Source organism: Zosterops lateralis (assembly GCF_965231275.1).
Source record: "Zosterops lateralis genome assembly, chromosome: 5".
Taxonomy (NCBI): Eukaryota; Metazoa; Chordata; class Aves; order Passeriformes; family Zosteropidae; genus Zosterops; species Zosterops lateralis.
Window position 1 is genome coordinate 35,355,635 of NC_139766.1, and position 11,721 is coordinate 35,367,355.

The 11,721-nt window shown below is 35.0% G+C and overlaps 1 protein-coding gene across 4 annotated transcripts in view; it reads left to right on the forward strand.

The window, feature by feature from the left end:
* ASB5 (ankyrin repeat and SOCS box containing 5) overlaps positions 1-11,095 on the forward strand; it is a 41,174-nt gene extending 30,079 nt beyond the window's left edge. For 3 of the 4 annotated variants that reach the window (XM_083861943.1, XM_083861944.1, XM_083861945.1), the window contains exons 2-8: positions 682-749; positions 3,885-3,964; positions 5,003-5,110; positions 6,466-6,616; positions 6,751-6,885; positions 8,900-9,091; positions 10,487-11,095. In XM_083861943.1, coding sequence (XP_083718069.1) covers positions 692-749; positions 3,885-3,964; positions 5,003-5,110; positions 6,466-6,616; positions 6,751-6,885; positions 8,900-9,091; positions 10,487-10,614 — 852 coding nt within the window. In that variant the 5' untranslated portion in view covers positions 682-691 and the 3' untranslated portion in view covers positions 10,615-11,095. The remainder of the gene's footprint in view (positions 1-681; positions 750-3,884; positions 3,965-5,002; positions 5,111-6,465; positions 6,617-6,750; positions 6,886-8,899; positions 9,092-10,486) is intronic. The other variant, XM_083861942.1, reaches the window with a different exon arrangement.
* Positions 11,096-11,721: the final 626 nt, after the last annotated feature.

Sequence of the window (11,721 nt, forward strand, 5' to 3'; positions counted from 1 at the left end):
AGTCAAAGTCAGAACTGCAAATCCCTATTTTTAGACATTTTCACTCTTGAGAATACCTATCAATGCCCCAATTCAACAACCAAAGAATGGTTTAGAACATAAGCAAAGGAATAGTGAACTACTAAAAAAAAAACACAGTTCAGGTATAGCTCAAACAGCATTTGAAACATGTTCAGATTATCTTTTCTTTTTTAGATGTATGATGAGTAAGTAGTGAAATAACATTGGGACTTTAGGCAGTGTTTCCCTTATAATCTATGTGCTGGTACCAGTTTTTGAGGATAAAAAACTCTATCTCTTTGCATGAGGTTAAAAAGGAAGGAGTTTGTCCTGCAATTTATTCATGTCAAAGGTTCTCTTGATTTCACTGTGGGTTTCTCTTGTGTTGAAATTCCAGTTAATCTGTTTTGGAAACCCAATGCACAGATACTAGCCCTTTGAGAAGTTGTTATGTTAAAGAAAGAAATGTGAAAAACTGACAAAAAGGACAGCGGTCCTTTACCATAAGAAACTGAGAACTTGTACACACTCATGTATTCAAAGCTGTGTTTGCTGAGGGCTGAAAGTTCATATTACAGGGAGCTGCTGATCTTCCAAACACAGCCAGAGTGTTTAAGAACAGGTCAAACTAGCAAGAACAGGTTTTTTTATTTTTATTATTTTTATTTTTTTATTTTCCAGATTGAAAGAAATGAGTAGGATTTATAATTGCAATTGGCTGGAAGTGCCATGGGGAGATGGAGATTTAGGTATTGTATAATAATTTGTAATTTGTTTTTTAACTTCACTTGTTAATGCAGTGAATATGTTTATTTTTTCTCGTTAATGCTTACAAAGCAATGATGCTTTGTAATAGTTCGCCCTTCTGGTAAACTGTGTACTTGGGACTAATGTGGCATCTGTACACAGTTAGAGATACTTTGTATTCATCATCATCAGAGACAGTATCAGTAGGGAATTAATGCATTATCAGTTTTGGGAGAGACTATGTTTGTTATAACTACTGTTACAAACACAATGAATGAAAGTGTTTGTATTTTTGCTAATGACTTCTGAGAGACATTGTAATTTGTAGATTAGCAGAAGGCAGTAATCCAGGCAAAGAATTTAAGAACGCCTTTGTTGTTTATTTATGATAAATATTTATGTTGAACATATTCTTGTTCCTGTGGAATTTAATGATGAATTGCTATGTATATCAACAAATCAGTTGGAATGTGAATTTTCCTTTTCCAAACTTGGTTGACACAAAATAGTTCTGCAACATTTTGCTTCTGGATTTTTTTTTGTAGTACAGATGAAACAAGTATTTTGCATTTTATGGATTTATCAGAAACAGCTGGCTGCTGAATGTCTCTTATAGGGATATAGAGTGGGTCTAGGGGCAAACCAGAGCTTACAACAGGATCTGGCATCAACTGTCACTGGAGTAATTAATAGACATTCTTCTGATCAATCCAAGATGGAAGCAGGTGAAGGGAATAAAGGTGAAAAAATGTTGTTTTCAGATCCTACCTGCATCTTTGTTGTGTTTATACATGGCTACAAAAAGGTCTGAAATGTAAGTGTATTTAATGGGCATAAAAGATTCATAACTCTTATGATTTTATAAGATGTTTTTCTGTCTAATCAGTTAAATTGTTTTGGTTTTTTCTTTTCATTTGAGTAGGATAAACTGTCAAGAGAGAGATGTTCTCATCTATAAAGATAGGGGGACAAAATACCAAAAGCAACCTCTAAATACATATTTAAATTTGAGGAATTTTTTTGCAGCACCCAGCAGGAAAACTTAATGGACCTAATTCATTAAAATTAGAACTTGAATGTTTCTGAGCTCAGATATTTTTCAATGTATAATAGCCCTTAAAATCCCAACCACTTTGTGTGGGGTTTTTTTAAAGTTTGTTTGTTTGCTTGAGGTTTTTTTTGTTTGTGGGCTTTTGTTTATTTGTTTTATATTTTGTTTTGGGTTTTTGTTTGTTTCATTTTTTGTTTTGTTTTTGATTTTTTTTTAATTATTCAGAATATCAGTAGGAATTTCAAAACTTTACTTTAAATAAACCTGAAGTAAAGAGTACAGGGAATAATGTGTGTGTATGTGTATGTGCATGCACACACAGATGACCACCAGAGCTTAGTGCAAATAATTCTGACAGAGTATTGGAAGCTGGATCTTGCCAATAGTCCATCTACTGACATAGATTAAAGATTTCAAGGAGCTTCCCACATACAGGATACTCTGACATAATAGAAATCTTACTGCTTTTTGAAAATCAGGTTTATAAAACCTTACTCTTATATTTTTAAACTTCTGTGATTAGCTTTATGTAGTCTTTTGATAATTCAAGTAATCATCTTTGCTTTTGTTTTGCCAAGTTTTTGATCTCAGTAGTATTCAGTAGTGCTGAGTCACAAAGTGCGCTATGTTCTCCAAGGTGCAGTCATATGTCTGTGTAAATTTCAGTCTCATTCACCAACACCAGTAGGAAAATGGAGGTTTTATCTACATTTTCCTATTGTGTTTTTAACTAGGCCCTGATTTCTTTTCAGGCTGAGCAGCCTTAATCTTTTCATCATTCTTGATGTGATTTGAGGGGGTTGTTTATAGTAAACAAAAATGTACTTTCTGAAACAGGCTAGTGGACAGAAGGAGTCCAATAGGAGTCAGAAACAGGATCTATTTCTGGGCTGTAGTTATCTTAGAGCTTAGGCTGATGGCTGCCAGTGATTGAGCAACAGCCTTGGCATTTCAGGTTCGTTGCCTTGTCAGTAAATGCAGTGGCTGGCTCTGTCGGCAGTCCCTGTCCATGGCAGAGTCAAACCCGCACACGTGGAAGAGTCATCTGCCAATGTCACTAGTTCATCATTCCAGGCTAAATCTCTCTACATTTCTTGAGGAATTTTGGGTGGCTTGATATAACTCACACAAGTGACTGTATTGGTATTTTACTGTTCTAGCGATTTTGTTCTTAGAGGAATAAATGCTGATAATTCATAATACATTTTGATGTTCCTTGCTTGCACAGCCTCTCAAAAGTGAATTTTCAAAATTCCTGGCATAAATCAGTATCAGCTCTGCCTGCAACCTTGGCTGGCTAGAAGGGACCTGTCAGTGTGCTGTCTTCTAGAGGAAAGGGCAAGAAGCTCTTCTTCAGCAAGAGCTTCAGGATGTCTCTGGAAGCTGGATTGGGAATTATGGAGGGTTATGTGTGTGAACCCAGGGTTGGTGTTGGGTTACTGTTGCTTTTCACCTGTCTCTTTTGGGGGTGATAAATAAGTGAAAATAAAGGCCATACCTTTACCCTAAATGTATCTAATTATTTTTAGGCCTAATAGCTTATAGAATGAGAACTTAGACTTTATATCTTATTTCTACTATAGTAATTTTTTACTGTGATTCTCACTGTGTTTTTCTCCTTCACTTGTGTAGTAGCTTCAAATTAATCTCACCATACATAAAAACTTCCACATGGCTTTTCATATACACCAGTTTCTTTGTGACTTCCTCACACAGCTTTATGTCTGGTTTAAGTTCAAATAATGCCTATATTCCAGCTACAAAGTTATGTGTATTAAAAGTGGACAGTGCTAAAATAGAAGTGGAATATGTTAATTAATGAATTTATTAAATGAGATTACTGATATCAATATCTCAATATTTTGTTCTGTGGGCCACGTAATGATTTATTAGAGATGTTTACTATTAATAACAGAGCACATCTTTTTATTGTTTAGAAACCAATCATTAGTGTCTCTAAAGAGGAAAAACTAATTTCATAGGACATTAGACTTCATTCCGTGCATCATATTTTTTGCTTTGCTCTGTGCATTCCAAACCTTTTCTAATTTATATGGCTTATTCAATAAATGTTGTTATTATGTAGGTTCTTGGGCAGATCGCTCACCTCTGCATGAAGCAGCCAGTCAAGGACGTCTTCTTTCTCTAAAGACTTTATTGTCACAGGTGAATGCTCTGTTTTTGATTGCTTTCATTTTTAATGTTATTTCTCAGCATAGACTATTAATGCAAATTTAGTATGTTTTCTTTCGCTTTTTTCACTTGAATTTTTCAGAGCAATACATATTTAGGAGTTTTTCATATATAAGATTTAAGCTAGTATTTAAGATATTTCCTCTGTATATTTTAACCCCCTCCTCCCCCCCAAAAACAAAACAAAACAAAACAAAAAAAAAAAGAGAGAAAAGATACCAAAATTATGTCTAAATTTATGTCAGTCTTCCCCTCTTGCATGGTATGAATCAATATAGTTTCACTGCTTTAAGCCTTTGGGTAAATAGAGCTGGTCAGGAAGATACTAGTCAACAGGAAGAATCACTGAAAGATTCTGAGTTTTGCATTGTTGTAATTAAAAAAAACAACCCTAATATCAAATGGAGAGACTGTAAATGCTACATTTTAATATTAAAATATTGTCCTATTAGCTATTTCAATATTAAAAAATTATACTATAGAATGTGTTTGATGAAAGCAGGTAGATAAAATTGTTAGTTCTTAAGAATCAAACAACATCATCTACTGCAAAAAAATTTAGAGAGCTTGGTGATTTTATCAATCCAGTAAAATTCATACCTTTGGATATTTCAGACCCTAAGTCAAAGGATGATAGAATCACAAGAGAGTTTAGACCCAGGTCTTTGTGGGGTTTTAAAGATCACCAAGAGTGGAGATGCACCATCCTTTTCCTCATTTGTTTCAGGCTTTCACTGTCCCCATTAATTCTTTTTCTACATAGCTACTTGGAATTTGCCATGTTCTGACTTGGGTCTGTTGCCTTTTGCCCTGTCACTGTGCATTTAAAAAGTCTGCATATTTTGTGCCTATTTCTGATTAAAAATAAATGCTCACTGAGGATTAACTTATTGCAAGCTGGGTTTTAAGCCTATTTAGAGTACTGTAAACTATTCATTTGAACAGTAGTGTGAGGAAACGACTCTTAATAGGTTTTGTCTGATATTTAAATACCATTCGCATCTGTTTTAGGGGTACAATGTAGACACACTAACAATTGACCAAGTAACTCCACTCCATGAAGCCTGCCTGGGAGATCATGTAGGATGTGCAAGAATCCTCCTTGAAGCAGGAGCAAATGTAAGCCTTTGGTTTTGTTTTCTTTTATATGAAGTCCAATTCTAACCATGACTTACCTGAGAAGGATATATTCCTTTATTTTAATGTAATTAATTACCTTATTGGGTGTGTTCATCTCATGTAACTACAGCTGCCATCTGAATGCTAGCAAATGAGAGTGATGGGCAGCTGCTGAGCCAGTAATGACTTGGAGTGAATCTGTTAGCAGTATTCATTATGATATTTCTCTTCTAAAATATGGAATGCATTCCTCTGCTTTCCTGGTTCTTCTTGCTTTGAATGGCTTTCAGGAGACTGTTCTTTTAATCTTCAGAATGTCTGCTGTCACACTGCACCTGTGTGCTCTTAAAATTCTTTAGTCTGAGTAGAAAAAAGCCCCGTCTCTTTTCTGTACTCCTGACATAGGCTCTTATCTTTTATCCCAAAATGAAAATGGGACTTAGAGATCACTTTCAGTGCAATATCTGCTGACATCAGAGGTCAAGTGCATAGCTTCCCAGGTCTCTGATCTTTGTAATGGAAATATTTATTGTTCTTCAATTCAGTTTTCAGAACCATGTGGAATATCTCTGTGTTATTATAAAAAAGAAAAAAAGTTACATAGCTATTTCCAAATTCAATTTCTCCCTACTTCAACTAGCACAAGGATTCTAAAGATACAAAACTCTAAGACAAAAAGTTCATTTCCCCACCTGGTTTATTTTTAGTATTTTTAATTGTTTTGGTGGGTTTGGGGGGTGTATGAAAGAAGACAGGCCAGAGTCCTGGAAGGAGCCTTCTCCTTTAGTATTCCTTTAGTATTATTAGCCCTCCCAAAGTTGCCTACTTAGTCTCCTTACTGTCTCACACTGGGAATACTCAGTTGAAGAGTGAGGTGGTCAGGTTGGTATTAAAATAGTGAGCGTATGCTATTAGCTTTGTCTCCATCCTGTGAAGTATCACTTGAACCTGGAGACTAAAACTACAGAAGAAAGTGGCAAATAATCTCAATTCCTGCCAGAGCTGTGGAGAGAAGATCCCTTTATCCCGTCAGTATGCAAAATGTAAATTTTCTGTATCTGAAACAAGCTCAGTGCAATGACTTGAAAATTATTTACTGCCCAGATGCCAATATATGCTCTTTAGTATTCCAGGTGTATTTATCCAACATAGTTTAACAAGAATAATAGTAAACTAATCCCAACTGAGAAGCATGGTAAGAGGAAGACAGTTTCACAGGGACTGGTTGGTTAGCTTGTTATTTTTACTAGTACTTTATGGGGTTTTTTGTATTTTATGCAATTTCTAACTATTTCCTGTTTTAAAATCTACCTTTCTTTCAATTATTTTTTGTAAACAGATTTTATATATTCTAGGTAAATGCTACCACAATTGATGGAATGACGCCTTTATTTAATGCCTGTTCGAGGGGCAGTGCAGCATGTGCTGAGCTCCTGTTACAGTACGGTGCCAAAGCTCAGTGGGAGTCCTGTCTGCCCTCACCGACACATGAAGCAGCCAGCAGAGGTAAGGAATTACCTCCTCAAAAACACATGGAGCAGCTGAGCAATGTCTCAGTCAGAGGGTTAAGAAATGTGTGGGGTTTTGTCCATGAGAGAGCGTACTGAAGTTGAGCAAACTGTCATGCTTTGTACTGACAGGTCACAGTGAATGTCTGGAGGTTCTGATATCCTGGGGTATAGATGTTGACCAAGATCTTCCTCATTTAGGAACACCTCTGTATGTAGCTTGTGTTTCACAGCAGATCCATTGTATTCGAAAGCTTCTTTATGCAGGTATGTCATGATTTAAATAAAAGTATTACTGGTCTGTAAAATAAGTATATTGTACTCGCCTTTGAAGTCAGCTGTGCTCAGCCAATTGAACTGGAACCCTTGCTTGCAGGGTTCTACCTCAAAGTTTATGCTGATTCATGTTTTCTTATAACTTGCTATATCTTTTAGGTTTTGGTGGCATAGTAAGCATGAGAGGAAAAAAGGAAGCAAGACCAGTAAGAATGAATGCTCAGAATTTTCAGCACATATTGCAGCTTTATAAATACAAATTTTCTGTAGGAAAAACAAGGGTAAAACACGAGCTTTGAGAAACTTTATATAGTAATCACTGAGATTTCAATCAAACTATTTTAGGAATGAAGTCCCACTCCCTTTCATTCTTCAGCAAGTTCTGATCTTTTCACAATGCACAGAGGCTGAGTTGTAGAGGAAAGAGGTAAAAGGCATCTCATCCTAAATTTCAGATTATTTATTTAATCAATGGATAAGAGAAGTTGAAGGTTCACTCTGTTTCAGCAAAGTCCAGCAAGGGGACACAACTGGCACAGCTGAAAGACAATTTGCTGTGTTTTAGGTATTTACATATAGAGCTTTTGCATCTTGCAGAACAAGGAATTAAAATGTATATCTGAATAATTCAGCCTTGCTATCATTGCACCAGAATAGTTTTTCTAGTTGATTGCATGCTATATTTAGAACTTAAGTAGGTAAAGTGTTTCTCATTGAGTCCATCTCCTTAGATGATTAATTATCCTATGTCATGGTTTTTTATGTTTAAGAACAGCAAAAGTATAATTAGCATATTTTGGGATTCAAATACTGCCATACATAAAAAACAGTAACAGAAGGGCATATTCTACATTTGTTGGTGCCCTGAAGTAGAAAAGGGTATGTAAATTTAGAATATACTACTTATGTAATTGAGAAGATACTACTTATGTAAATTAAGGTTTTTTTGTATTATATCAGTTTGTGAGAATGTATTAGAAGTTGAAAAGCAGAAAGACAATGGAATAAGCAAGACAATGGTACTACAGCAGCATGCTCAGATTAACATTAAAAGTGAATTATTCAAATTTAGGATCCAATTGCTAGACCTGTGACATTATTAAATTATTTTACTCAAATTGATTATTTGATTATGCATTATTTAAAATGCAAAAGGTGATGATTCAGGGAGTAAAGTTGGTACAGAAGGCAATTTTTGGTCTCACAAGGTCAGTATGAAGGCTGGGTTTTAGATGAACCAACAGCTTCCCTGTAAGGGAAATTCTTTCAAACTAGCTGGTTTACTTTAATTCTTGTATGGATTTTTTTTTCTTGATTATGAATACATTATTGCAAATTTATTTAGTCCATTTTAATTTAAAGCACATTGACCATTACCTATTAATATAAAAGTGTAATAATTAGAACCCGTGGATTGGGAGAATCAATGGTTTGGGGTTTTTTTTCCCCTATTAGCTTTCTTGACTGTGTGTATCACCTTAATTAAAATTAAAACAAATTTATAGATTAATAAATAAGGTTGGATGGGATGAGAGTCTGTTTCAAAACCTTTGCCAGGTTCAACATGTGAAAAGTTATAAGGCATCCAAGATTCCTTCTTGAGTTGGTGTACTCACAAAAGTATACGTACAAAACTTCAGTTTAGTGAATTTTTTAAATACTTAAATAAGGAAAGTATGTTTTTTATGTAGTGCACATTTTCTTAAATGTGTAAAAAAGGTGTTTTTGTACGATTAGACAACAGTGATGCTCATGCTACCTGATTGGTACCTGATACCTTTTTATCTGGTTCTACTTAAGTAATACTTAGGTAATAAAACCTAGGATAAAAAAACAAAACCCAAACAAAATGCTCTATGCAATAAAATAAAAAAAGTGGCTAAGTGCTCTGTGGCATTCCAGGCCTGTGGTGGTTTTTTGTTTGTTTTGTAGCCTCATCTTTCTTACTCAATGGCAAATTTAATTAATCTCTTCTTACGTCTCTTTATGTGCATCTACCCACTAGGTGCCAATGTGCAGAAAGGAAAGCATCTGCAGACTCCACTCCATGCTGCTGCCCAGCATTCTAGTACAGAGATTGTAAACTTACTCCTTGAATTTGGGGCAGACATAAATGCCAAAAATTCAGATTTTGAGAGGCCTGTTGATTTAGCTGCCCCAAGCAGTTTAGTGGAGAGACTGCTGCTCTTCCATGAAGGTAAGTTTTACGTGTTTGTATTTGAAACTCCAAATAACTTGTATTATTAACAAAACCAAACCCACCTAGAAAAACCCCCAACTTTACAGTCCAAACAACCCACGTTATAGAAGGTAACACTGTGCTATATGAAATGAACATATCAGCATTCATCATTTCCTTTCTAACTATAAACATACTCGGCAATATTTAGCCTCAGGCCAGAGCCCATTGACCAAGCAGCATCAGAATTTATACAAGCTGAAAAATTGTATAAGCATATTGTCATCTGCTTATTGGGTGTTTACACAAGTAGACATTAAAGCTACATTTTTATTGGTTTTTACAGGCCTTTTTAAATAGAAACAGAGTATTTAAATTTCAGGTTAAAAATGTATTTCATTTTGGTCAGCTGTCATAATATTTTTAAATAGATATTTTATGTGCATATAAAGCAAATTATATTTTGATTGTGGGCAAAAAGTGCAAGAAGCTTAATTTTTAAAATTTTCTTTACAAAATTGTAAGAAACTGAGAAAAGAGAGACTAAAAAGCCTATAGTTCCTCAAATCTCTTAAAAACCTCTATCTGCTTTGGAGAGAGAGAATATTCTAAAGGGAACTGGACTTGTTCAGACTGTACTATGTATAATGCAAAAATAAGCCCCAAGAGACTGAAACAATTTCAATAACCATGGGCATCTCTTTAGAGGTGAACTGACAAGTAACACTGATTCATGTTTTCCTCCAAAAAGCCACTCTGTAGCCTGAATGTTATTTGCAAAACCCCTCTAAAACCTGTATGCTTTCACAAATTTAGTGGAAGACTAGTAGTGTTTTTAAAAGTTAGAGCAAAGAAAAAAATTATATGGCATGAAACAGATACAGGTTTATTGTCCAGAGAAAATAGCAATGTTCATTTTGAAGGAGTGGGGGACAGAATGATAAAGACATTATGATTAACTAGTAAGACCACTAAATATGGTCCAGGATCTCAAGGTATTTTGCCTGCTTATTCTTGTTGCAGTGATGCATTAGTAGGGCAGCTGCTAGTGCTGTAGCAGGTATGTAACCTGTGCTGTGAATAAAAAACCCAAACCAACAAGTCTGCAGTTTTTAAGGTTATTGACATCAGATATTTTCCAGGAGTTGATTTTTAATTTAAAAAAACTGATCTTGTCTTGCTTTCTTTAGTATTTTCCTAAGTATTACTATGATTTAAGCAGCCCCAGGCTTTATCTTTGAGGGCAGAAAGGCAATGAAGGAAAGGGAATGATGAAAAAAGTCAGATTTGCAAAATGGGAACTTTTTTTTTTGTGTATTTTTTTAGAAATCCCATTATTGGGCAAGACTGTTGTAAAACAAAGTGCTGGCTTTTATAGTGATACAATTAAACTCCTTTCTTTATTGTTTGCAGCCACACCATCTTCTCTTTGTCAGCTCTGCCGACTATGTATCCGAAATTACATAGGAAGAGCTAGACTGCATCTTGTTCCACAACTCCAATTGCCAACAATACTTAAGAATTTCTTACAGTACAGATAACGTAATAATCAATTGTTAGAAACATCAATATAGTGAATACATTTTCTTCTCTCTGTTTATTGTACGTTTTATCTAAAGAACTGCTGGGCGGAAAAAAAAAAGCCTTTTGCATATTGCTTAAAAAATTGTATCTTTGACACCTGGTGTTGGTAATGTAATAGCAATTGTGAGCCATTCAGCAACTAGTGCCAAGGTGCTAATCCAGCTGAATTGAATAAGTGTGCTCATGCTCTGGGACATGACTGTATAACTTTATCTTAACCCCTAATAGCTTTAGTGCTGTTAAGTTTAATTGTGTTTATGTTTTAAAATCTGTTTGACACGCCTGAACCACAAAGAGTTTCTTTATTATTATTTGTTAAGTTTGTCCATTTGGAGTCAATATTTTATGTGTTTTTAAATTTCTGTTATTCGGTACCTAAAAATCCTTGGTAATGGGTGCACTGTATGCATTGAAAAAAAATAAAAGTTTAGACGTCAATTCTTTTCCTTTTTCTTTATCGACAATATGTTAATCACAGTGAGAAACTTCCTTTACTTTTCCTCATTGCTTGTGCTGTGAATTGTAATTAAATTGATGTGAACATAACGTTAGTTTTTCAGAGAATTCTGTTTATTGGTACAATTAGTAACTTACTTCTCAACGTGGAGACACTTTTGATATCCTCTTGTAAAACAGAATTATATGGGCACTTCCCTTATCTTTTTGTAACAATGCTGTATCATAAGCATTTAATGGGCATATTAAATAATTACTTGCCTCAGAGAAAGGCATATTTTAATGTGTAGTATCTGTGAGGTTTCTGAAGGCATATAGTGGAGATGTGGATACTGAATCTTCAAGCTGGAGTTCAGGAGGTGAATACAAGGTTTCAAAAATATCTGTTTTCTGTATCAAGATGCTCATTAAAGGACTTTCCTTCTCTTACTATCTGTTTTGTAAACATTTACCTAGCTCCAAAAATCCTCTTGCAAATTCCCAGAATACTCCCGCAGGCATTTCTGTGCAAAGGTCTTGTTCAGCTCTAACCAGAGATGGAATGGTGACCCTTCCAAGAGACATTAGAAAACCCTAAGGCTTTGCTCATGTCCTTGAATTGTTGATGA